Raw genomic sequence first — 27,687 nt, 5'->3', positions numbered from 1 at the left:
ATGCGCTGCTCCGCTCTGCACACCTTGCACACGCGCGGCTCCGCTCCGAACAACTTGTACACATGGGTCTGTTCCGAACACCTCACACACGTGCGGCTCCGCTCTGTACACCTCGCACACGTGCGGCTCCGCTCTGTACACCTTGCACATGTGTGGTTCCGCTCTGTACACCTCACGCACACATGGCTCTGCTCCGTACACACTGTTCTGCACACCTCGCACACACACGGCTCCGCTCCGTACACCTCGTACACACACACGGCTCCGCTCCGTACACCTCGTACACACACACGACTCCGCTCCGTACACCTCGCACACACGCACGGCTCTGCTCCGTACACCTCGCACACACGGCTCGGCTCTGCTCCGTACACCTCGCACACACGGCTCTGCTCCGTACACCTCGCACACACACAACTCCGCTCCGTACACCTCGCACACACACGGCTCTGCTCCGTACACCTCGCACACACGGCTCCGCTCCGTACACCTCGCGCACACGGCTCCGCTCCGTACACCTCGCACACACACAACTCCGCTCCGTACACCTCGCACACACACGGCTCCGCTCCGTACACCTCGTACACACACGGCTCCGCTCCGTACACCTCGCACACACATGGCTCTGCTCCGTACACCCCGCACACGTGCTGCTCTGCTACATCCACCCTGTAGTGTAAATCCCTCCTGACCCCACGCAGAAACTTACCTCATTCTTCACGATGACAACCAGTCCAGCACAGGAGAGTCTTGCATACTCTGAGTCCCCCGATCATGTGACCTCATCACAGGTCCTGTCACTGTGGCAGAGAATAGAACAGAGCGGCAGAGCAGGTACAGAGATGATCGATAGAGCGAGGACTGATGTGCACAGGACCTGTGATGAGGTCACAGGAGGGGAGGAGTCGAGGTCACATGATCGGGGGCCCTGACTCCTTCGCTCTTGTGATCTCATCAATTGCAATTACAAGCCTTTGCACGCTACCAGCAGCACCAGCGTGCAGGCTAACTTGTAGGTGCTGCTGGTAGCAGAGCGCATAATGCCGCTCCCTGAGCACAGCAGCTCTCTGCCGCCTGAGCCAGAACTTCAAACGGCCTCATTATAGGTGCGGCCCTGGAGCCACTACAGGAATAACCTGTATTCAAGGACCTCAAAGAAGCTTCTGGAATCAAATAGTTTAAGGGTTAGTGGAGTATTATTTTTAATGGTCAACGGTGTTTACGGGGCTTCGGAATTAAATCTACAGTGTTAAGGGGATTAATGAGAACATCAGTGGTGCTAGAACAGCTCACTACATAGCTGTACACAGCCACCACTAGGGGGAGCTCACTACATACAAATTTATACATCCACTACTAGGAGCTCACTACATACAGATTTATACAGCCACCACTAGGAGGAGCTCACTACATACAGATTTATACAGCCACCACTAGGAGGAGCTCACTACATAGATTCATACAGACACCACTAGAGGGAGCTCACTACATAGAGATTTATACAGATTCCACAGGAGAATTTTCCGCCGAGCATTAGAACTAAACCCGTGTTGGTATGAACCACGTAAATCCCTTTCCTTTTCATCTAAGGTCGCGGATGCTTTGATAGGGGCAGCAGATGGTTTAGACATATTGCTTTTGTTCTGGGCGTACATTACTACTTTAGCAGAGCTCCTTATTCTGGGGAATTTCCTTTAGGAAGTTTTCAGATACAACTCCGTGACCTCGGGGCTCATGAGGGTCAATCCTAGTTTACCGGATATGAACCAGGACATTTTATCCTATGTGACCGGTCAATATGAGGTGAAGGAAAACTCCAGGACAGTGAAGAACTGTTTTTTGACTAACATGTCGAGAGTCAAAAATGGCGATCATTGCTTGGAGCAACTACAAGAATAACCTGTATTCAAGGACCTCAAAGAAGCTTCTGGAATCAAATAAGAGTTTAAGGGTTAATGGGGTATTATCCGTAATGGTCAACGGTGTTTACGGGGCTTCGGAATTAAATCTACAGTGTTAAGGGGATTAATGAGAACATCAGTGCTGCTAGAACAGCTCACTACATAGATGTACACAGCCACCACTAGGGGGAGCTCATTACACAGATTTACTACATGAAGGAAGCAAACAGGCAACTTATGGACACACGCTACTATAGAAAATTGGAGTCGGATCCTACAAAGGTCTATTACAAGGAACTAAACAAGTTGGTTTCTTATCTGCCTGACCAGTCCATAAGAGCTGGCGATGACCTGATACCAGAGACTCCAAGAATAGGGACATTCTACATGCTTCCCAAAATCCACAAATCTGGAAATCCAGGAAGACCAATTATTTCATGTGTGGGCACCCTCACTGAGCAGGTATCTGGATGGGTAGAGGGTATTCTTAAACCACTGGTGAAGGATACATCCAGCTACATTCAGGACACAACTGACCTATTGAATAAACTAGCAGCAATAGTTCCTCTACCAGAAGGAACCATCCTGGCCACCATGGATGTGGAATCTTTGTACTCTAATATCCCACACCAAGATGGTTTAAATGCCTGCAAATTCTTCATGGAAAACACAGGGACTGATGCTGATGCTGTGGTGAAACTTATAAAATTCATCCTCACCCACAATTACTTTGAATTTGACAACAGGATCTATCTACAGGAGACTGGCACAGCTATGGGAAGTAAAATGGCTCCACAGTATGCAAATCTTTTCATGGCCAAGCTTGAAAGCGACTTTTTGTCCTCATGCCCCATCAGGCCCCTGGCCTACTACCGCTTCATTGATGATATTTTAATCATCTGGACGGAGTCTGAGCAACAGCTAAAGACGTTCCACGAACAGTTTAATCAATTTCATCCCACCATCAATTTAACACTCAACTACTCCAGTACTGAGATTAATTTTTTGGACACCATCATTAAGCTAAAAAACAATGAAATAGAGACATCCCTGTATCAGGAGCCAATCGACCGTCCAACATACCTTAAATGGGACAGTTTCCATCCAAAACACATAAAGGACTCTATTATCTATAGCCAAGCCATCAGATACAATCGTATATGTTCCAACCCCATGGATAGAGACAAACACCTTGGTCGCCTCAAAAAGACCTTTTTGAATCAGGGTTACCATCCAAGAACAATTGAAAACCAAATTACAAGAGCCACCAGATTGTCAAGGAATCACCTGCTACATTACAAAGCTAAAGAAGAAAATAACCGAGTGCCTCTAGTAGTCACCTACAACCCAAATCTGGAGGTGCTAAGGGGAGCTGCACGGAAATTACAACCTTTACTACAAAAAGATGCCCGATTAAAATCCATTTTTCCAGACCCCCCACTGCTGTGTTTTAGGCAGCCCCCAAATTTAAGAAGCATCATTGTCAGAAGCTCCCTGTCCTCTCCAACAGCTGCAGGAACCTTTCCTTGCAACCAGAAAAAATGTAAAACCTGTCCATTTATAATGACCACGGACAAGATAAAGATCCCCAACTCACATCAGCACTACAAGATCCCAGGTACTTTCACCTGCATTACATCTAATGTGGTGTACTTAATTATTTGTACTAAATGTCCAACTGGGGGTCTGTATGTGGGGGAGATAGGGCAAAAGCTTAGAACAAGGATGAATGCTTATCGTCACACAATAAGAGAAAAAAGAATGGATCTACCTGTGGCAAAACATTTCTGTATCCCTGATCACAGCAACGTGGATATGAAATTACTGGTATTGAAAGGTAACTTCAATTCTCAGAGAGAGAGACACTAGTTTGGGAGTACAAATTTATGACGACCTTTGACACTCAGTGCTGGAATGAATGTGTCGCATGGATTTATGTCTTTTTACATCAATTAAGGAATTTCCTTTTAAAACCTTGTGGGGGCATCACAACACAGAACTAGACCCCAATCAGAGGACCATAAAACATCCGGACTCCTTATCTATGAACTGGTCCAATGTTTATATTTATGTTTCTCCCTCTCCCATATTGATAGTTCTGCTTCACGTCACTTGTCTTATCTATTGCATTTTTTCTAGGCTGTATTGTCCATAAATATGTGACTTCAGATTTTGTATTAGTCTAGCCTGATGAAGAGACCTGAGTAGTCTCGAAAGCTTTCAATGTGTTACCATCTTTTCAGTTAGCCATTAAAAGGTATCAACTACTGAGGACTCTCAATCCTGAATATCTTTCTACATAGATTTATACATCCACCACTAGGGGGAGCTCACTACATAGATTTCTACAGCCACCACTAGGAGACTGTAGTCTGTGGAGGAAGGTGTGCTGTTCTGCTTGCTCCAGGAGAGTCACCAGTTTATTTTTTACACCCAGGAATCCCCCCCTCTCTGACCCAGGAAAGAGAGGGGTGTAGTAGATGAAATGTGGGGCTGAGTCCCCGTCTCCCACCCCTCGGTCTAAGCCGGCAGGGGGACGGAGCTCATTGCTACCGGCAAAGAGGTTCACCAGATCCGGCAAGGCCCGAAACATGGAGGAGCCCAGTAGGACAGCAAAGCCCCTAGAGCTAAGGCTGAGGCGAGGGCCACTGCGGTGTCTCCTCCCGGAGGTGAGTGGAGTACTCGCAGAGGTGCAGCGGCGGCTGTGCAGAAGGATTGGGGCACTAGGGCCACACGGGAGCCGGTTACCAGCTATGGTTCCCGCATCCATGTGTACCTCTGCGAGTATGAGGAGGCTGGGAAGACCCTGAGGAGGCTCCAGGAGGAGATTAAGGAGGCAAGGCAGGCTGCCCTAACAGCCAGGATATCTAGCCTGGGGATCTGTATTGAGGACATTGAAGCCCGGAGAGCGGCCATATTGGACAACAGCGGGCCTTTCCGGGAAAAATTGGCGAATGAGGACCGATTCCACAACATGGCTGCTGCAAAGGAGCCAGAGGTGTTATGAACGAGTCACCGTAGGAGGCAGACACAAAAATAGAAGCTAAGTCCAGAAAACCGGAGAAGTTTGCAACTATCAGATTGCAGACCCCTGAACCTATCAACACAACTAGCAGTAGCCGTGGGGGGTTCCTACGGTGCCCTAGACCCCTCGATCACAGCCGGAGAACTACATAACCTAAAGACAGAAAAGGAAATCTAAACTGCCCCAGAGCAGACCCCAAAGTAAAAGGCAGCCCCCAACATATAATGACGGTGAAGCAAGATGAAAAAACACTCACACAGATAGAAAGATAGGCTGAGCAAACAATGGGGCCCAAGCTAACTAAAAATAGGACAGGATAGGAAAGCTGCTGTCTGCAATCTGCAAAAACCCTATAAAAGACATAAGCCAACAGGCTGATATGGATAAAGGCCCTGAAGCAGCTAGGCTTCAAAAACTATATCAGCACTCAGGTATTTTCTGAAGACAGAGCTAAAGGAATTCAGCTCACCCCAGCAGGGAATGACAGAAATCCAGCAAAACAAAGTCAAAGTACAAATGCAAACGGCAGAGCAGAAAACTTAGCTTTAGAAGAGCAGGAATTCAGACTGGTATCCAAGGATCCCACAGAGAAATCACCCGCAGGGCAGAAGGGCGTCAACAGCCTTATATCCATTCAGTAACTCCACTCAGCCAATCATCATCATTAGGCCCAGATGCTTGATAATCAGGCTCACTACCTTTCTTTACCAGAAGAGGGAGTTCATCGGGCCTCAGTGGTAAAGGGGAAAATGAACTCACAACACAGAGGGGTCTCGGCGTCTAAGCCAGGTGGAGGAGGTGGACCATGTGGAGATGGAGGAGGCACCGTACCCACCTGGGGGCTTGGTAAGTGATCTCCAGGCCACACACAGCGGGATAGATCCAGTGCAGGTCCCACTCCCATCAGACAATAGTATTTCAGAGGATGATGGGGGTGATGCGGATGATAGCAGCAGCGATAACAGCAGTAGTGGGGGTTGCCTCGTCCTGCAGCAGATCCGTCAGCTAGAGTCCCCAGTAAATTATGCCCACCTGAATTTTGGGGATGAGGTCTGCGGGGACGAGGCAACCAGGAGAGGGAAAAAGAAACGAAAAAAAGGAAGAAAATATCGGAGGAGAGGTTGGCGTTTTCCCGGCCCGGGACCTGCAGTGGGTCCGATGCGAGGGAGCAGAGAGAGTAGAAGTCACGTGGTGCAGGCCGCCGTCTCTGCTGGCGGTAGCAGAGGGGGCGAGAGTGGGCATGAGGCTGCAGAGCCGGACAGTCTGCATGGTCGGAGTGTGGCCCTATGGCGGGCGGAAGTAACACCTGTGGAGGTGTCCAGGCCCGATCTTCGGTGAAAACGGGGACGGCCTAGCGCCTGCTGCACCCGCTGACGCTCGGGAGGTGGAGATTGTGGGTACCTTGCCGGTGATCGTCGCTTCTCGCAGTGTTGGTGGTGCGCTGACAGCTGGGGCCGCATCATCGGCGGCGTGTGCTGTGGTGTCGAGGTCCCCCACATGCAGATCCGATGAAGCTGGGTCAAAGTCAGGGACCCCGGCACCGGTTAACATCTCGGGTGCAGCTGTAATGGCTGCGGCAACACCGGCTCGGACTGCACCCTCGCCGGAGAGGGTCGCACCACTGGGGTCCTCTGCATGTGTGTCACCTGTATCTGCGGGGGACCCGGTGGTGAAGTGCACACAGGAGCATGGAGATGGTCTGCAGGAGAGGCTGGAGCAACAGTCTGCAGCTGCCAGCACATGCTCTGCTGAAAGTGTGGTAATTAAACCCTGCAGTATTGCTCTTAAAGGGGCAGCTGCACTGCAAATAGCAACCCCCCCAGCAGAAAGCAGTGTAAAAAATAAAAATGGAAATGTAAATAAGAATGGAAGTGGTGCAAGTGGTGTGAATAGTGTCTGTGACAATGGTGAAGGGTCAGGTGCTGGAGGGGCGATTTCTGCTGGAGGTATGATTGATTTTAATTCTGCTAGTGAAAATGGTGAGGCTGAGGTCACTGAGGTGGAGATGGTTGACTGTGAGGTTGAGGTTTCAGGGAATTTGGGGGCTGGTCCATCGCCCCCCTCACCTGCAGGCACCATTAGCTATGTGGCTGCTGCCGGTGGGATTCTGCGGGGGTCTTCCTCATCTCCGGACCCAGGGAATGATGCTTTTCGCCGCCGTTTCCTGGAGGCCCTCAAAAAAGGGGAGCGGACGATCAATGTAGAGGTAAGAGAGGTGGAGTTGTCCTACTGGCTAGATAAGTTCGATCTAACTGCCTTCCAAGAGAAAAGGGGAGGGGAGACCGTGTGGTCCCTCCTGACAGCCGGGCAGGGGGTCTCCAGGAGAAATGTGGTTAGTCTTCGCTGGAGGGGCGATGAGGCATGTCCATGCAGGACAAATGTGGTGAAGCTCCTTATTAAGATGGACTTCAGGGCTATTGACATCTTTGCTCTGATACATCCCTTTGGGACCTCCACCTTTGATATCAGCTTTGTTCGGCCGGAGGGCTTGGAGCTCTTTTGGTTGAATTATGAGCTGGTAAAGGAGGAGCCCAGCTGGCGAGGGTTTGCAGTGGAGGCAATTTCTTGCCAAAGTGGGTCGAAGAAAGTGACAGTTTTAACGTGTAATGAGTCTCTTTCTGGCAACGACACAATGACCTGGTTGAGCCGGTACGGCGAGGTTGTGGAGGTCCCTAAAAAGAACCGGGACGATTTTGGCATCTGGTCAGGAGGCTGGACTTTCATGGTAAAGTTGAAGCGTTCAGAGGGCACTGTCACCCACATCCCTTCCTCGGCTTTCCTGGGAAGGGATCGTATTCCGGTCTTCTACCAGGGGCAGCCGAAGGCCTCGGGCCAGTAACAGATGTGGCGGCCCCGGGCCAGTAACAGGCGAGGCAGCCTCAGGCCAGTAACAGGCGAGGCGGCCTCAGGCCAGTAACAGAGGTGGCGGCCCCAGACCCGTAACAGGCGAGGAGGCCTCGGGACAGTAACAGACGTGGCGGTATCAGGCCAGTAACAGGCGAGGAGGTCTTGGGCCAGTAACAGGCGAGGCGGCCTCGGGCCAGTAACAGGCGAGGAGGTCTCGAGCCAGTAACAGAGGTGGTGGCCCCAGACCAGTAACAGGCGAGGCGGCCTCGGGTGTTATGAATGAGTCACCGTAGGAGGCAAAAACAGAAATACTAGCTAAGTCCAGAAAACCAGAGAAGTTGGCAGCTATCGGATTGCAGACCCCTGAACCTATCAACAACAACTAGCAGTAGCCGTGGGGGGTTCCTACGGTGCCCTAGACCCCTCGGTCACAGCCGGAGAACTACATAGCCTAAAGACAGAAAGGAAAATCTAAACTGCCCCAGAGCAGACCCCAACATATAATGACGGTGAAGCAAGATGAAAAAACACTCACACAGATAGAAAGATAGGCTGAGCAAATGATGGGGCCCAAGCTAACTAGATAGGACAGGATAGAAAAGCTCCTGTCTGTAATCCGCCAAAACCCTATCAAAACAAGAGCCAACAGCTGATTGAGAAAAAAGCCCTGAAGACGCTAGGCTTAAAAAAGACTATATCAGTACTCAGGTATCTTCTGAAGACAGAGCAAAAAGGAATTCAGCTCACCCCAGCAGGAATGGCAGAAATCAAGGAAAACAATGCAAAACAAAACCAAAACACAAATGCAAAAAGTAGAGCAGAAAACTTAGCTTTTGAGGAGCAGGAATCAGACTGGTCTCCTAGAATCCCTCAGAGAGATCACCAGCAAGGCAGAAGGGCGTCGGCTGCCTTATATCCAGTCAGTAATACCCGTCACCCAGTCATCATCATCCTGCCCAGGTGCTTGGTAATCCGCCTCACTACCTTCCTTCACCAGAAGAGGGAGTTCATCAGACCTCAATGGTGAAGGGGAAAATGAACTCACAACACTCAGGACAGTAACAGACGTGGCGGTCTCGGGCCAGTAATAGGCAAGGAGGTCTCGGGCCAGTAACAGACGCGGCGGCCCCGGGCCAGTAACAGACGCGGCGGCCCCCGGCCAGTAACAGACGCGGCGGCCCCCGGCCAGTAACAGACGCGGCGGCCCCGGGCCAGTAACAGACGCGGCGGCCCCGGGTCAGTAACAGACGCGGCGGCCCCGGGTCAGTAACAGACGCGGCGGCCCCGGGTCAGTAACAGACGCGGCGGCCCCGGGTCAGTAACAGATGTGGCGGCCCCGGGCCAGTAACAGGCGTGGCGGTCTCGGGCCAGTAACAGAGGTGGCGGCCCCGGGCCAGTAACAGGCGAGGCGGCCTCGGGCCAGTAACAGGCGAGGCGGCCTCGGGCCAGTAACAGGCGAGGCGGCCTCGGGCCAGTAACAGGCGAGGCGGCCTCGGGCCAGTAACAGAGGTGGCGGCCCCGGGCCAGTAACAGGCGAGGCGGCCTAGGGCCAGTAACAGGCGCAGTCTCTGGACATGGGCTCAAGCACATGTCACATAAATCCAATGGCAGTAAACACTGAAATAACATGGAGCAGAGGTCTTCACAACTGTGAGGATGTAACACGGGAAACACTAGAGAGGCAGAGGGTGACGTGCACATACCCCCTCACTATGGCCCCCGCAGGGGTTGTCCTCCATCTTTCCATTACTACAACTGGAAGAAGAGATCACCACAATCCTCATTCAGAATTCTAGAAAAGCTGGGTGACTACTGCGGGGGTCAGATTGCCTATGCTGACCCTCGTCACCTGAAATCACCCACAGCGTTTCAAATGTCACTGCCCTGAGCTGATCTTTTCCAGGAAAAATCTCTAGTGATAATCTGCATCTACAAACCGCTGTCACTGGTGCCCGATAGGGAGCAGCGCTGACCGCGAATCCACAGTGTCTGCAGGAGAGGAATAAAGCAGAGTCATCAGCGGAGCAAGGCACAGGCAACGCGGGAAGGTGAGCGAGCGGTGACATCTGGTGGCCACTACAAGAATAACTGTGTACACACAACAGAAGGAATGTAATGAATGTACACAGCGACTACACCAGCAGAATAGTGAGTGCAGCTCTGGAGTATAATACAGGATGTAACTCAGGATCAGTAATGTCATGTATGTACACAGCAACTACACCAGCAGAATAGTGAGTGCAGCTCTGGAGTATAATGCAGGATGTAACTCAGGATCAGTAATGTAAGTACACAGCGACTACACCAGCAGAATAGTGAGTGCAGCTCTGGAGTATAATACAGGATGTAACTCAGGATCAGTAATGTAATGTATGTACACAGTGACTGCACCAGCAGAATAGGGAGTGCAGCTCTGGAGTATAATACAGGATGTAACTCAGGATCAGTAATGTAATGTATGTACACAGTGACTACACCAGCAGAATAGTGAGTGCAGCTCTGGAGTATAATACAGGATGTAACTCAGGATCAGTAATGTAATGTATGTACACAGTGACTACACCAGCAGAATAGTGAGTGCAGCTCTGCACACGCCCAGGAAGAGGAGGAGCGTCGCAACTGAGCTCTGCAGGCTAGGGTTTTGCTAAGCTCCTGGGAAGGGAGGGTTTTTTTTCCTGCAAGGACTTTCCATCTGCCCCCTTCCCGGGAAAGAGGACTCTCCCTGGGACTGAGCGCCGGGGCTGTGCCCCTGGCTCCCACCCCCCGGCAAGCCAGCTGGGGGTGGGGGGCCTCATCCACCACCAGGAGGCCCAAGGCACAGCCAGCCAGTCCCAGGGATGGGGAAAAAGCGGACCCCAGGGGGCCGCAAGGCTCCAGGGTCCGGGACCCCTGAAGTGAAGGCTGTGGCGGGCCCTTCCCCCGGAGGTGCAGCAGACGGCAGAGGTGAGGCGGGGCCCCCCCTTAACATCTGGGGCTCCAAGGTTGCGGGAGAGCCGGCTACCACCTACGCCTCCCGCATCCATGCCCACCTCTCCGAGTACGAGGAGGCCGGCAAGCAGCTCAGGAGACTCCAGGGGGAGTTGGAGGGAGCCTGGGTCATCAGTAAAAACAGGCTCCCTGCCTCAAAGAGAGCGGAGGTCGCCGCCACAGTCAAGCGGCTGAAAGGGGAGCTTCGGGCCCTGGAGGACCGGCGAAGTACCATCATGTCCGGCAGCGGCCCCTTCCAGGAGAAGCTGCACAACGAGGACCGGTTCAGGGCCATGGCCGGTGGGTCTCCTGGGGGGTCAGGAGTCCCCATCCAGGTGGAGGAAAGCGAGGAGGAGTTAGAGCAAGATGGCGCCCACACCACACCCGGGCCGCCTCCACCTGAAGACCTAGCGGACACTAGCGTGAGCCAGGTAACATACAGTGGGATAGCCCCCGAGCAGATGGCCCTCCCGCTGGACTCCAGTAACGCGGAGGAAAGCGGGAGCGAGGGGGAGGATGGAGGGAGCGGGAGTAGTTCTGAGGGGGGCTGCCTCATCCTTAAACAAGTACGGCAGACGGAATCCCCAGCACGGTTTGGCACGCTGTTGTTTGGGTATGAAGTCTGCCCGGAGGATGAGGCAACCGGGAGGAGGAGAAACAGGAGGCGCAGGCGTAAGGCCTCTGAAGGCGTGGAGGAACAACTGGTTTTTGCTCCTCTTCCCGGGGCCCCTCTGTCCCGCTGTGTGGAACCCGCTACCCACCCCGACTCGGGCCCTGTGGTGGGTCCGCAGCGAGGGAGCGGGGAGAGAGATGACTGTTGTGACCTGACTGTCGCATCTGGTGACAGTTCAGACCAGGGCAGTGACATGGAGGTCGGTGCTGGTTGTGGTGTTGGTGGTGGTGTCCGGGCTCAGCCCTCAGTGGCAGGGGGGGCTGGCCTGGCACCAGGTAAAGTTGGTACAGCCAGGGCTGCACCTCCGGCGGCGAGTGCTGGGGCTTCTGGACCCCCCACGTACGGATCCGTTAGGTCTGGATCGCTGGTGGGGGTCCAGAAGCCAAGAAAGGGTGATCCAGCAATTAAATCGCAGCTCAAGCGCGGTGCAAGGTGCTGGTAGCTTCCCTATCGGCGCCCGTGGTGAGAGCGGGGTCTCCCCAAAAAGGGGTCCGTGCAGGGGGCTCCGCCGCCATTGGGTGACGAGGGGGAGTGGCCGGCCTTGCCCGTGTCGAGCGGTGGGTACAGGGTGGCGGCGGTGGTCCTTGAGGGGGGCGGGCCTCCCTGAGTGTTGCCCGGCCTGCAAAGGCTGCGGCATGTGGGGGGGCGTGTCCTCCTCGGCCATAGTCCCACCCGCTACGTCCGTGTCACCCGGGGGGTGGCCTCACAAGGGGCCGCTGCTCTGCCCGTGGTGGCTGTGGCTGGCGGGGGGGCATGGCCTCGGTGATGGCGGCTCCGCCCGCTGTGCTTGCGTCACCTCGGGGGGCGTGGCCTCGCAAGGGGTCACTGCCCGGCCTGGAGTGACTGCGACCGGCGGGGGGACGTGGCCACGGCGGGCCCGCTGCCCTCTGTCCCACCCACCCTTCCCAGCAATGTAGCACGGCCCCCAGAAACTGGTGGGGAGTTGTCGGGGTCCCCGGCCCACCTACTGTCATCTGGGGGTGCGGGGGCTCCGCCTCTTCCTGAGATGCCAGTGGCGGGGGCGGAGAGAGGAGATGCAGGGCAGGGAGCGGTGCCAGTGGCCGTCCCTGCCCAGAGAGTACAGACGGGAAAGGACGACTGTGGTGCTTTGGACAAAAGAATAAAAAGTGAGCTGGGGAAACCAGGAGCTGCTGCTCCCAGGCCCAGCCAGAGTAACATGCAGGCTAACATGGAAGCCCTTAAAGGAGCAGCAGCACTGTCCAGGCCAGACCAGGAGCACCGGGCAGCCAGAGAGGGCCCCCAGCAGGTGGGAGGGACAACTGCGGGGAAAAAATTGGCAATATTGAGTGGCGTGGATATTTTTGAAGAGATGTTTGCAGAGGTGAATGGAGATATGAGTGACATGGATGAGGGAGTGAGTGCGGGTGTGAATGGGTCTGAAAGTGCTGGAGTGAATGCCAATAATAAAAGAGTGAATGGGAGAGTGAGTGGGTGGATAAATGAGGGTGCAAGCACGAGTGGTGGTGGGAGGGCTGGCCCGTCTGCCCCCTTGGCCGCAAGACCCCAACATAGTTATGCGGGGGCCGCGGCTGGGGGTCGGGGTGGTCCTCGGGGTGGTCCTGGGGGGGGGTCTCCTCGCCTCCGGGCTCCAGGGACGGCGCTTTGCACCGCCGTTTCCTGGAGGCCCTCAAAAAAGGAGAAAGGTCGATAGTGGTAGAGGGGAGGACAGTGGACTTGTCTTTCTGGATAGAGAGACTCTGCCTTGCTGCCTTCCAAAACCAAAAGGAGGGAGGGACTGTTTGGTCTCTCCCCCCAGCCGGGCAGGGGCCGCAAAGGAGGAATGTGGTCCGTCTTAGGTGGGGGGGCAGTGAAGCTTTCGCACCTAGGAGCAAGGTGGTGGAGCTCCTCCTTAAGATGGGCTTCGGGCCAATGACATCTTTGCCCTGATACATCCTTCGGCGTCCCGCTTCTTCGACGTCAGCTTTGTGCGGCCAGAGGGGCTTGAGCTCTTCTGGTCTAACTATGAGCTGGTGCGGGAAGAGCCCGGATGGCGAGACTTCGTTGCGCAAGCGGTGTCACGCCAAAATTCCGTCAAGCGAGTGACCGTGGTAAGTTGTAACGAGTCACGTACCGGCGTGGACATTATGACGTGGCTTTCCCGTTACGGGGAAGTCACCGAGGTCCCCAAAAAGAACAGGGACGAATTCGGCATCTGGTCGGGGGGCTGGACCTTCATGGTTAAATTGAAGGTTTCCGGCGGCACGGTCACCCACATCCCTTCCTCGGCGTTCCTGGGAAGGGACAGGATCCTGGTCTTCTACCAGGGGCAACCGAAGGTCTGCCACAAGTGCGGTGACCCCACTCACTTCAGCGCTAGCTGCAAGGTACAGAAATGTGCCTTGTATGGTGGGGTAGGTCATCTGGCCGCCTCGTGTAAAGACATTCGGTGTCACCTGTGTGATGACCTAGGTCACCCTCTCAGCCGCTGCCCTCGCTCCTTTTCTAATGCCGCTGCAGGCCCGGTGGGAGGAGTCCGTGAGGGAGAACCCTCTGGCGGTGCTCCTGCAGCTGTGGCAGGTGGTGGCGGAGGGGAAGGGGTTGAGGGACCGGTGAGGAAGGGCAATGCCAAGGTGAGGGGCCCCGCGTACGTGCGGAGGCAAGAAAAACGCCATGGGGGTGGGGGGCAGGTGAAGTCTCGGGCAACCGGGTCGATGCCTGCTCCTCCCTCCAGGCCCGTGGCAAAAGCCTCTGAGGTCCTGAGGGAGAGTGCGGTGAGAGAGGAGATCAGGAGGATGGAGAGGGAGGATAAAGCGGCTGACTCGGACGGGTCCTCACAGTATGAAAGTGTTGATGAGGAGATCCAGGAGCAGCCTACAGCAGTGGGTGGCAAAAGCAAACGTGCCAATCGTAACAAATAGGGGGGGGAAGAAGGCTGGCAAGCCCCCGAACACCAGGGTGCGCACGGAAGGGCCCGCTGACCCCCCTCTGATTGATCTCTCCAACCGGTTCAGCATCCTCGGAGGCTCGGATGATAGCAGTGGTAAGAAGTTGGCCATCCAACTTGATCACCTATGATGGCGAAACTCGCCCCGTTGATGCTGGCATCTATTAATGTTGCCAGCATAAAGTCAGATGCGGCTCGCTTCACGGCCTTTGATTTTTTCTCCCGAATTGAGGCAGAAATTTTATTTTTGCAGGAGACCAGACTAACCCACATGGGGGCCATCCATAAAGCACGAAGGGAGTGGAGGTGCGGGCCCTCATACTGGTCTCTTGCGGCCGAGCCGTATAGCGGGGTGGCGGTCCTTTTTAAAACCGCAGATGTGGAATGCAGACGGGTTACCGAGTTGGAAATGGGGAGGTGCCTGATCCTGGATGTCTTCATGAGGGGACAAGAGCTTCGGCTCATAAACATCTATGGCCCACAGTCAAAGTGGGACCGTAAGTGTCTCTTCCTGAGGATCAAGCCCTTTCTTTTTACGAGCCGACAGGTGGTCTTCGGTGGGGACTTTAACACCATTACGAGGTCCCTTGACCGGGGGGGTCCCGGAGATCGCCTGGCTTATGACAGCGTCGCGTTAAATAGTATAGCCAGTGAAGCTCGCCTGGTGGATGTCCACATCCGGCACACCCCAGGTCACGGGGGTTTCACCTATCATAGGGGTAGCAGCAGGTCTAGAATAGACAGTTTTTTTTAAAGGAGGACGCCATCTTTTCTGCTGTGTCCGCCGTTGAGGTGGAGTTCTCTGACCACTGTCTAATTTTCTTTTCTCTGAATGTTGCAGAGACTCCTCGGATGGGAAGAGGGCTGTGTAAGCTCAATTCGTCCCTGCTGGAAGAAGCGGAGGTGAGACAATCCTTCGAGGATTTTCTTCAGAGCCAGGTACCGCTGTTGGATCTCTGTAGTAGTAAGTCAGAGTGGTGGGAGATCTTCAAAAAGCGGGTGGCGGGGTTCTTCCGTCAGCTCTCGAACCTCAGAAGTCTGAACAGGCACCACTTGTATCAGGCTCTGGGGAGGAAACTCGAGCAGCTTGTCTCGACTGGAGGTGACCGTGAGGAAATCTCCAGAGTGAAATCTTTACTCAAGAGGTGTCAGTATGATAGGCACACATCTTTAGTTTTTGAGAGGGACTTCGGGAAGTACCGCTCGCCCGACCCTTACAGAAACTGTAAGATGTCAGTGAATTGTAAGATGGTAACAGGACTGATCGACAGTACGGGGTCCCTGAACAGATCCAAATCAGGGATCCTGGAGGTGGTTAGATCCTTCTACTCACACCTCTTGGAAAAGAAGGATCTGGATCGGGACAGGATGTCGGCTTTCCTGGCTGAAACCGTCCCTGAGCCAGGGGGTGATCCCTCTTTTGGTGTTTTGGCAGAAGAAATCAGGGAAGAGGACGTGAGACTGGCCATTGATGGGCTTCGGCCCAAGAAATCGCCAGGTCCGGATGGCTTAACATCCGAGTTCTACAAGACTTTTAGGGACTCCTTGGTCCCCCTCTTGACAGGGGTATTTAATGAGTGTCTCTCCTCGGGGACTCTTCCCGACTCAATGAGGAAGTCAGCCCTCATTATTCTGTCAAAGGGTAAGGATCCGTCCCGTATCGAGAATTGGCGTCCCATAGCGCTTCTCGATACGGACCGGAAAGTTCTGGCCAAGGTGCTGTTTAATCGGCTGGTGAAGTTTGCACCCCGGCTCCTTTCAGGGGCCCAGCATTGCTCTGTTCCAGGCCGCAGTACTTTTAGTGCTGTGCTCGGTGTCCGAGAGGCAGTGGAGCAGGGTAGGGCAGGTCACTGGAAGGGGTACTTGCTGTCATTAGATCAAGCGAAAGCCTTTGACCGGGTCAACCATGAGTACCTCTGGTCTGTCCTTTTGAGGTATGGTCTGCCTGGGAGGTTTGTAAAATGGATAGAGATCTTGTACCAAGGGGCTGAGACTTTTCTGCTGGTGAACGGTTGGTCAGGTCGCCCTTTTGAGGTGGGTTCTGGGGTCCGTCAGGGCTGTCCGCTGAGCCCGCTTTTATACGTGTTCGCGATCGATCCCTTCCTAATGAAGGTAGATCGTGGACCGTTGGTGGGAGTCGGGATGGACCAGGTGGGCTCTGGGTCCTCTCTGAGGGTGGTGGCGTACGCCGGTGATGTTTCCCTTTTCGTGTCCTCGAGAGGGGAGGCGGATTGGGTCATGTCGGAGGTAGTGCGCTACTCGGAGGCATCCGGGTCCATGATCAACCGGGATAAGTGTGAAAGTCTCTGGCTGGGAGGGGGAGATCCCAGGTTTGATCTCCCAGACACCCTTCCAGGGCCCCAGGCCACCGCCAAAATTCTAGGCATTGAATTTGGCCCCGGGGATTACCCCCAGCAAAATTGGGAGGGCAGACTTAAGATCGCCGCCCAAAAGGTGGACCAATGGAAGGGTTGGTCTTTAACCCTGAGGGAAAGGGTTGCCCTGGTTAAAGGCTTTCTGCTACCTTTATTAATATACCTGGGCAGTTTGTGCATCTTGCCGGAACCTCTCTGGACACGGGTCTATAGCCTGTTCTTCCAACTGTTATGGGGGAATAGGCTTAACCTAATCAAGAGGGAGGTTACATACCGTACGAGGAGACTAGGTGGGTTGGGTATGGTCAACCCGGTGGTGTTTCTAGTAAACACCTTTCTTAAGACTAACATCTCCAACCTCTAGCTAGAGAGGGCTCCTCCGTGGGTAGTCTCCTGCAAGGGTTGGCTTTGGCCTTTCTTCCAGGAATTGGAGACAGGAGGACAGGTGAATGACCTACGCACACCTCATGGGCATCTCCCGGCTTACGCTACCCCGGTTCTGAAGGTGATCCGCCGGTGGGGTCTGGGAATGTGGGAAATCAGGACCATGTCGAGGCAATGCCTTGACAGGAGGGTCCTGTTGACCCATTTCCAGAAGCCCCTGGCCCTTAAGGATTGCCCAGGCCGGGATCTGGAGGTCGGGCTGGGGCTTTTAAATTCTAAGCAGATCCCCATGAAGTTTTGGGACTTGACCTGGCGTTGCTTCCACGGGAGGCTATATGTAAAGGATAACCTGAAGTGCAGGAAATCCGATGATCGGGGTTGTCCCCGTGAGGAGTGTGGCGACGTGCTGGAAAGCATGGAGCACTTCCTGCTTCAGTGTCCCTTTAATGCAGGTGTACAACAGGTTGGGTGCTTCCATACGTTGGCCGCGGCTGGCGTCCCTCTCCTACGCTGAGTGGGCCTATGGAGCGTTCAGATCCCTGGGTGGCCGGGACCCGTGCACTTTATTCCTAGTCAGTGTAGTGGTTAGGTTCTACACTTGGAATGCACGGTGCCTAGTTTCTACGCGGAAAAAACCCTCCCAAGGGATAAGGTGGTAGGAAACATCTTGGGTGACCTGGTGAAGGTCCGTTCTTTGGAGTTCGAAAGGTTGGGTGTGAGGAAGGCCTCTTGGCTTTGGAGAGGCCTCTCCTTTTAAAAACGCACTCAAGGGAGAGCTAGCTCTGTGTGAATGAGGGTAGGGATAGCATAAGTTTCACTGGGTGTGCTAGGGACAGAAGTAGGGGCAGATAGGGACAGGGAGGGACAGGCACTGAGGGACAGATATTTAGTTATGTTAAGTTAGGTGGAGTAGGGACAGGAAGGGACAGATAGGGACAGTTTCTTTAGGGACAGAAGCAGGGACAGTCTTAGTTGTTGAAGGACAGGGTGAATGAGTTAGTGAGGGACGGGGCCTCGAGAACTCCTTTTCCTGGTGGTGGGCTAAAGCATGCCACTCTAGTCTTTTGTTTTGGAAACATAGAGCATTAATGGATATTGGGCTTGCAGGCACTGATCTTGGGTCTGCAAAGAAAAGTGTGTGGTGGCAAGCCAAAACAAATATGGTAATGTTATGTGGTGTATATGTAGATACTATATATTGTATATTTGTATTATTTTTGTGTATTATGCATATGTACATACTTTCTTTTGTTTTAGTTAGCAGTGCATGGGAGGGTGTAGTGAGGTTGGGAGGGGGGTGAATGGGGGGTGAGAATGGGAAAAGAGGACCTTTATCCGAAGGGAAAGTGGATGGACAAATCGTGGAAAGGAAAAGAAGAATGGACCACATGGTAAATAGCATAGGTTTTGGGTGGAGCCGGGTGAGGGTTCTCCTCTTGGAGCATAAGAGATAGATGTGATAGGCCATGAACATAGATGGACCTTGTGTGTTTCGTGTAATGGGCCATGGACTTTTGGACCTTGGGTGTGGTGGGGGGATGATAAGTTTAAAAAAAAAAAAAATTTTCATAGAGGTGTTAGGCTGGTGCTGGGGTTTTGCCAGTATAAGTGGCTATGTTTTTTTTTAAAGGCAGAAGGGCCGGAATACGTTTTTTTTTCTTTATTACTTGTATATAGGTATGGGTGCAAAGTGCGAATGGAGTGTGAAAGGGTGTGCGTAGGGGATGAATGTGTTATATCGGGGTTTCTTTATTTCAAGTTGTATAGGGGTGGAGGGATCCTGCTGGGGCCCTCTAGGCTGGAAAGCCTGGGGGATCAGGTAAAATTGCGAGGTTTGCACAAATATTTATGTCGGGAGCATTGTTTGTCTGCTATGTATTGTGTTTTGTATTATGTAGTCTGTTATGTATTGTGTTTTTTATACTTTTATAATAAAAAAGAGCTACAGGATGTAACTCAGGATCAGTAATGTAATGTATGTACACAGCGACTACACCAGCAGAATAGTGAGTGCAGCTCTGGAGTATAATACAGGATGTAACTATTGTAGTGGCAGCCAATAGTTTGGCAGAGAATTCCTTGCCCAGTTGCAGTGCAGGGCTCGGGGGGCTTTTCGTCGACTCCCTGCTCATTGCTTGTTGGCCATTAGTCAGGGGATGGTCTTTGGCTTGGACAGACTGATGAGAAGCAGAGGAACGTCTCTGCGCCTTCTTTTTCAGAGGATCCTATGGAAAAAATAGCCATGAGAAGGTTTTATAGACGGCAGGTCCCTGCTGCGGCAGCGTCTGGGAGTAAATCTGCTAATGTAGTGTCGGGGATGTCTTGGGAAAACCGTGAAGGATGTGACTGCGACGAGTCTGGTGTCATCCTCCGTGCGAGCCGTAATTGTCGTCATTTGGCTTCCTCCCTCAAATAAACCCCAAAACATAAATTGTGAAAGAACTTTCCAGGACTTGTGTCCCCTGCGGACGTTTCCTGGCAGCTGCACTCACCTCCTGGGCGCTGGCTATAGGACCAGACATCATCCCCCGTACGATCCTGCTGGATTTCGGTCTCGGAGCCTTGGCTGGAATTTCTGGTGGTCCTGACGTCTCCCTCTTTGGCTCTCTGGTTAGGACGTTTCCTTCTTTTTCGGACTTTCTGAAGCCGTCGTTTACGGCTCTGGGTCGCTCCTTACGGTTGTATGCTGGGTTATGACTTCCTTCCCATGCAGACGTTGTGTGAGAATCCACGTACTGGCGAGAGCGACACCGCCACGGCAGTCACATTCATAAAAGTCCAAACTACTGAAATGATTTCATCCGTACGGCAAACACCATGAAGCAAAAAAAAAAGCCAATGAGATTTTCGGTCACCTCCCCCCAAAGATGCAATAAAAAGTGATCAAAACAATAAATCTGCACCCAAATGTTATTAAGAAAAAATACATATTGGCACAAAAAAAGAGAAATAAGCCGTCAATGGAAAAATGAAAACATTCCAGAATTGGAGAACAATTTTTCAATTTTTTGCGCTACTTAAAAAAAATCTCCTTCATGAGAGTGACCTGGCCACTAAAAGAAAAGTAAAAAAAAACAATGTGGGGTTTGCTTCACTGCACTTGGAATTGGGATGGAAAAATAAAAAAGTTATAGAAAAAGGGAAGAAAAAAAACAAAAGCCACAAAAGGTGACAGGAAGAGGTAAAACTGGCAGATGTTTAGTTTTCTGATACAAAGCTAAAAATCCAATCTGCTCACTGTTCCTGCACCCACCTCTGGGTGATCTGGGGGTCCTAGGTGGTGGTTTTCATAACCCACCTGGAAATCTCTGCAGGAATTGACATCCTGAGGATTGCAGCCCTGAACCGTCAGATCTCCCGTGGGCCACGATGAAAGACTAGATACCCGCAGGGTCACTAATCAGGTCAGGAGCAGAAGCGACCATACAATACCAGCAGTGGCCACAAGTTGTCAGTAGAGGGCGCAGCACCCGCTACCTGCGGATTCGGAGGGTGGTACTGGAGTCGGACACGGCGGAGCTCTCGCCGGAGGTCATACACGTCTAGGTGGGAGGCCTCTGACTCCTTCCTCCGATTTCCTGTGATAAATATCTTGGTGGCCTCCATGCCGCGGTCTCCAGTCATTTCCAACTTTTTAGTTTTATCAAAACTTTCAAGAACATACTTAGTGATGAGCTCCAGGAGGGTCTTTAGGGGGTCTGTCAGACAACTATGAAGAAAAAATAACATTAAAGGGGTTTTCCAAGAGTTTATTGTTTATCATCTGTCCTTAAGAAAGCTGCACTATCACTCACGGCCACTACATCAGGTGTGGCGCTGTGCTACTTCCTGGCAGATGAACCAGCTGATTGGCATAGTGATTAACTCTGAAGAAAGGTCATCAATAGGGATTGGCAGACTCGTGGAAGTTCGGATCAGTAGAGTTTGGCCGAACTTTAAAAAGAAAAAAAAAAGTTTGGTTCAGGAACGGTACCCAAACTCGAATCAAAACCAGGACCCCTTTCAAATGAATGGGGGGCCCGAACATCCAGAGTTTCCCACACTGTCATCTGTGTGACAGCTCAAAAAACATTGGCTATGATTGGCGGCAACTTTACACATTCCCGCCGGCGGTGAAAAGGTTACTGCCCGTCAGGCGTCGGCTGATAAGTACAACTCTCATCAGCACAACTCTCATCAGCATACATCTGGTCTCTCTGATAGTAGTGAGCAGGGGTACGCTGATGAGAGTTTTCACCAGATTACATCTGAGCAAAGTTGGAAATATATCAGTGAGATACTGTATATAAATAGTGCAGTGCGTGTGTATTTTACTGTACATGTATTTAGCTAGTAAATAAAAGAAAAAAAATGGTGTGGGGTCACCTTTTACTAACCAGCTGAGGGAAAGCTGACAGCTGGGGGCTGGTGTTATTATTCTGGGAAGGGGCCAATATCTATGAAGCTTCTGCGTAGCCTTTACTTGTTATTAACAGAAAACAAATTGTTCATTTTCACTAAGATAGCAGGTGAAAATGGTCCTCAAAATTTGTTGTTCAATCTCTCCTGAGTACTCCAATACCCTATATGTGGAGGAAATACTACTTTTGAGGCACAGTGCAAAGCTCAAAAGGGAAGGAGCCCCATATTGGAGTTCAGATTTTGCTGGACTGGTTTGAAGGTGTCATGTCACACTGGCAGAGCCCCTGAGGTGCCAGAACAGCAGAAACCCCCATAAGTGACCACACTTTACAAACTACATGTCTCAATGAATTCATTTAGGGGTGCAGTGATCATATTGACACCACAGGGTGGGTCACAGCATTTTATAATATTGGGATGTCATTACATTTTTACCACCAAAATTTTATTTCACACGGGAAAACTGGCAAAAATGGCACCAAAATTTGTCCCATAATTTCTGCTGAATGTAGAAATACCCCGTATGTAGCAGTACAGTACTGACTAGCCACACGGCAAAACTAGTGAGGAATTGAGCGCTATTTGCCTCCTGTAGCACAGATATTCCTAGAATAGTTTGCGGACTCCATATACAATGTCCTTAAGTGCTAGAAGAGCAGAATCCCTCCTTCAAGTGACCCAATTTTGGAAATACTACACCGGTAGATACATTTCCAAAGGGGTATAGGCGAATAAGGCTGTGTTCACACACAGCGTTTTTTTAGCGGTTTTTACCGCGGTTTTCACTATAAAACCGCTATAAAACCACTAAAAATAAGGTGCAGTCATTTCTATGCATTTTGCACTTTTTGTGCACATTGATGCGTTTTTTACCGCGAAAAAAACGCATCGCGGTAAAAACCGCAGCATGCTCATTAATTTTGCGGTTTTTTCCGCGGTTTAGGCTTCTCCCATGCTTTTAGAAACCGCTGCGGTAAAAAACGCATCAAAAACGCATCAAAACCGCGCAAAAAACGCACAAAAACCGCCACGGAAAAATAGGTGCGGTTTCTGGGAAGGGATTCAGGTTTTTGTGCAGAAATTTTCTGCAACGTGTGCACTTAGCCTTAGACTCCATGGTGTTTTCCAGAAACAAGCAGCAGTGGATGTTGCGGAGTTAAAATTGCAAACCGCTGTGGTAGTGCCCAGTTCCTTATAGTGAGCAGTAAGTTGTGCCCTACTCATGCTTCTGGAGTCATGCACCCGTATGTTGTTTAAGCACATTGGGGCTCAAAAGGGGGGAGGCATTTGGATGCGCAGAATTTGTGAGTAGCCATTTTGCTTTTCCAGAGCCTTTGTGCTACCAGTAACATGGAAGCCCCCTATATTTCCGTTAACAGATGATGGACCTAAGTGGGGACTTTTGTGGACTGAGCTGAAGCTTTTTCATGTTACCATTTTACATAACGTTTGAGATCAGTGTTATCCTGCGCTCTTTGTTGAGCACTTACTTTGGAGTTTCCATCTAAATCTCCGAGTGACGTGATTCAGATGAAACTCCCAAGGGATCCATTCACTATAATGAGGCAGCAGTTTTCACCTGTATACAAATATCACACTACCCACCTTCACAAATTAAACTAGGTAGTTTGGTTAATGAATGATGAGATGCTGCCTTTTTCTGTATGGAGTAAATCATGCCATGTACTACCCATATAGCAGGGTTGGGGGCCCCTGTCTGCACAGGGGCCCACCGGGAGATTCCCCTGTTCCCCTATGGGCCAGTCCGAGCCTGCCCCCTCCCTCTGCATGCCTGCTAAATGCTGCATGCTGTCAGAATCAGCTGACACCTGACAGTGAATGCGCGTGGCAGCCTCTGTGCGCACAAAATCGCAATGATGTATTCATACATCCAAGGTCGGTAAGAACCAACCGATCTGGACGTATAGATATGTCAGAGGTCGTAAAGGTCTTCAAATAGGGGACCACCCCAAAGAAAAAAATGAAGTGGGGTCCCACTATATTGAATAACCAGCAAAGGCTAAACAGACAGCTGTGGGTTGATATTAATAGGTGAGAAGGGGCCAACGGCCCCATGCCAGAAAAATAACATCAGCTCTCAGCCGCCCCAAAAATGGCGCTTCCATAAACTGCGCCAATTCTGGCGCTTTGCCCGGCTCTTTCCACTTGTCAACTGTTTTTTGTCCGCTGACATCAAGCCTAGTGTTAGTAATATCTTTACCATTCGGCTTCGCCCATCTCTAGTCATCAATAACCAAGTGGTGGACAATCTCGTTAAGGTGTGGTTTATTATGATGGAATGTGAGGTGTGAGTTGTCGTCAGACCGTCAGTTCTGCCATTCACCTTATTCTCCCTGTACAAGGCCTCCAGGTGCAGGATGCTCTGCAGCTCGTTCCCATTATTGATGCTTTGTAGGGAGCGATGAAACTCCACCTCCAGAGGAGGATGATGAAGGACGACGACGCAGACACTCGGGGTGACGGAGGACGACGACGACGACGCAGACACTCGGGGTGACGGAGGACGACGACGACGACGCAGACACTCGGGGTGACGGAGGACGACGACGACGACGCAGACACTCGGGGTGACGGAGGACGACGACGAAGACGCAGACACTCGGGGTGACGGAGGACGACGACGACGCAGACACTCGGGGTGACGGAGGACGACGACGACGCAGACACTCGGGGTGACGGAGGACGACGACGACGCAGACACTCGGGGTGACGGAGGACGACGACGACGCAGACACTCGGGGTGACGGAGGACGACGACGACGCAGACACTCGGGGTGACGGAGGACGACGACGACGCAGACACTCGGGGTGACGGAGGACGACGACGACGCAGACACTCGGGGTGACGGAGGACGACGACGACGCAGACACTCGGGGTGACGGAGGACGACGACGACGCAGACACTCGGGGTGACGGAGGACGACGACGACGCAGACACTCGGGGTGACGGAGGACGACGACGACGCAGACACTCGGGGTGACGGAGGACGACGACGACGCAGACACTCGGGGTGACGAGGACGACGACGACGCAGACACTCGGGGTGACGGAGGACGACGACGACGCAGACACTCGGGGTGACGGAGGACGACGACGACGCAGACACTCGGGGTGACGGAGGACGACGACGACGCAGACACTCGGGGTGACGGAGGACGACGACGACGCAGACACTCGGGGTGACGGAGGACGACGACGACGCAGACACTCGGGGTGACGGAGGACGACGACGACGCAGACACTCGGGGTGACGGAGGACGACGACGACGCAGACACTCGGGGTGACGGAGGACGACGACGACGCAGACACTCGGGGTGACGGAGGACGACGACGACGCAGACACTCGGGGTGACGGAGGACGACGACGACGCAGACACTCGGGGTGACGGAGGACGACGACGACGCAGACACTCGGGGTGACGGAGGACGACGACGACGCAGACACTCGGGGTGACGGAGGACGACGACGACGCAGACACTCGGGGTGACGGAGGACGACGACGACGCAGACACTCGGGGTGACGGAGGACGACGACGACGCAGACACTCGGGGTGACGGAGGACGACGACGACGCAGACACTCGGGGTGACGGAGGACGACGACGACGCAGACACTCGGGGTGACGGAGGACGACGACGACGCAGACACTCGGGGTGACGGAGGACGACGACGACGCAGACACTCGGGGTGACGGAGGACGACGACGACGCAGACACTCGGGGTGACGGAGGACGACGACGACGCAGACACTCGGGGTGACGGAGGACGACGACGACGCAGACACTCGGGGTGACGGAGGACGACGACGACGCAGACACTCGGGGTGACGGAGGACGACGACGACGCAGACACTCGGGGTGACGGAGGACGACGACGACGCAGACACTCGGGGTGACGGAGGACGACGACGACGCAGACACTCGGGGTGACGGAGGACGACGACGACGCAGACACTCGGGGTGACGGAGGACGACGACGACGCAGACACTCGGGGTGACGGAGGACGACGACGACGCAGACACTCGGGGTGACGGAGGACGACGACGACGCAGACACTCGGGGTGACGGAGGACGACGACGACGCAGACACTCGGGGTGACGGAGGACGACGACGACGCAGACACTCGGGGTGACGGAGGACGACGACGACGCAGACACTCGGGGTGACGGAGGACGACGACGACGCAGACACTCGGGGTGACGGAGGACGACGACGACGCAGACACTCGGGGTGACGGAGGACGACGACGACGCAGACACTCGGGGTGACGGAGGACGACGACGACGCAGACACTAGGGGTGACGGAGGACGACGACGACGCAGACACTCGGGGTGACGGAGGACGACGACGACGCAGACACTCGGGGTGACGGAGGACGACGACGACGCAGACACTCGGGGTGACGGAGGACGACGACGCAGACACTGGGGATGACGGAGGACGACGACGCAGACACTCGAGGTGACGCAGGACGAAGACGCAGACACTCAGGATGCGGATGACGCTCGTGGTGCGGGAGGATGACGCTGACGCTCGGGGTGACGGAGGATGACGCTGACTCTCGGGGTGACGGAGGATGACGCTGACTCTCGGGGTGACGGAGGATGACGCTGACTCTCGGGGTGACGGAGGATGACGCTGACTCTCGGGGTGACGGAGGATGACGCTGACTCTCGGGGTGACGGAGGATGACGCTGACTCTCGGGGTGACGGAGGATGACGCTGACTCTCGGGGTGACGGAGGATGACGCTGACTCTCGGGGTGACGGAGGATGACGCTGACTCTCGGGGTGACGGAGGATGACGCTGACTCTCGGGGTGACGGAGGATGACGCTGACCCTCGGGGTGACGCTGGATGACGCTGACGCTCGGGGTGACGGAGGATGACGCTGACTCTCGGGGTGACGGAGGATGACGCTGACGCTCGGGGTGACGGAGGATGACGCTGACGCTCGGGGTGACGCTGGATGACGGGGTCGGTCATTATATTGGACCTTTCCTGTAATTATCTGTGCTTTCTACCGCTGATATATGATGGCGGCCACCAGGTCGTGCGCTTTAGAATACACACATTTATAAAGAGCAGCTCCAGTGACACCACAATGCACAAAGTCTTCGGTAGGTGATGCATGCTGGGAGCTGTCACTAGCACACAGAGGTCATACATGACGTCCGTACCTTCCTGCTGAGAAACTCCCTCACCAGAGACGACGCCACGGCCTCTGTGAAGCTCTGCTCCATGCCCGGCGCTCCCCTCCTGGCCCAGGCCGCTCAGCACCGGCTCCAGGCTGCTTCCATCCCGGGATCCACAGGCCGCGGCCGTGTGTCGCCTCTGTTGTCATGGTAACGCGTTGTCTCTCTTCCTGTTGGCGCTCAGAACGGGGCGTGCTCGCCATCTAGCGGCCACACCTGAGAATGCGCGGCTCCGGAGCGTGTGATGATGATCACACTGAGATCGCTTCAACGGGTGCAGGTCACACGCGAGACGGCCGTAGTCCATCTCCCCTCCCCGCGTGCCTCATTGACCTGCTGCACGTCCGGTTCATTGTCGACGCCAAAAAGGTGAAATAAAGTGTCAGATTCATCACGGCGAGTGTGGAGGGTGCGCCTCATTTTCTTCTTTGAACAGTGATTCTACATGCCGAGCACCGACACCAGCTGACCATTGTGCTGTATGTCAGAAACTAAGGGATCAGTCATCTTCAGGTGTGACCCAGGTGCAGGCTTACTGTCCCTCTTCAAGAAAAGACATCTTACAACGTTAGACGTTCTCCCTGCACTCCTTTACACAGTGCGTTATAAGCCGACCTCACCCCCTACACCGCGCAATGCTGGCGCTCCCTCACCCCCTACACCGCGCAATGCTGGCGCTCCCTCACCCCCTACACCGCCCAATGCTGGCGCTCCCTCACCCCCTACACCGCGCAATGCTGGCGCTCCCTCACCCCCTACACCGCGCAATGCTGGCGCTCCCTCACCCCCTACACCGCGCAATGCTGGCGCTCCCTCACCCCCTACACCGCGCAATGCTGGCGCTCCCTCACCCCCTACACCGCGCAATGCTGGCGCTCCCTCACCCCCTACACCGCGCAATGCTGGCGCTCCCTCACCCCCTACACCGCGCAATGCTGGCGCTCCCTCACCCCCTACACCGCGCAATGCTGGCGCTCCCTCACCCCCT

The 27,687-nt window shown here is 53.5% G+C and overlaps 1 protein-coding gene across 7 annotated transcripts in view; it reads right to left on the bottom strand.

The window, feature by feature from the left end:
• Positions 1-27,051, bottom strand: part of LOC141051316 (probable ubiquitin carboxyl-terminal hydrolase MINDY-4) — a 356,579-nt gene extending 329,528 nt beyond the window's left edge. Inside the window, exons 1-2 of one of the 7 annotated variants that reach the window (XM_073548214.1) lie at positions 26,685-27,038; positions 19,570-20,786 (exon numbers count right to left, since the gene is read on the bottom strand). In XM_073548214.1, coding sequence (XP_073404315.1) covers positions 19,570-19,602 — 33 coding nt within the window. In that variant the 5' untranslated portion in view covers positions 19,603-20,786; positions 26,685-27,038. Of the gene's footprint in view, positions 1-19,569; positions 20,787-26,684 lie in introns of all 7 variants that reach the window. The other 6 variants (XR_012220623.1, XR_012220622.1, XM_073548215.1 and 3 more) reach the window with 6 other exon arrangements.
• Positions 27,052-27,687: the final 636 nt, after the last annotated feature.

This window comes from Dendrobates tinctorius, unplaced genomic scaffold, assembly GCF_039654945.1.
Source record: "Dendrobates tinctorius isolate UK_male_01 unplaced genomic scaffold, ASM3965494v1 ptg000156l, whole genome shotgun sequence".
NCBI lineage: Eukaryota > Metazoa > Chordata > Amphibia > Anura > Dendrobatidae > Dendrobates > Dendrobates tinctorius.
This window is presented reverse-complemented; position numbering and strand designations above follow the sequence as displayed.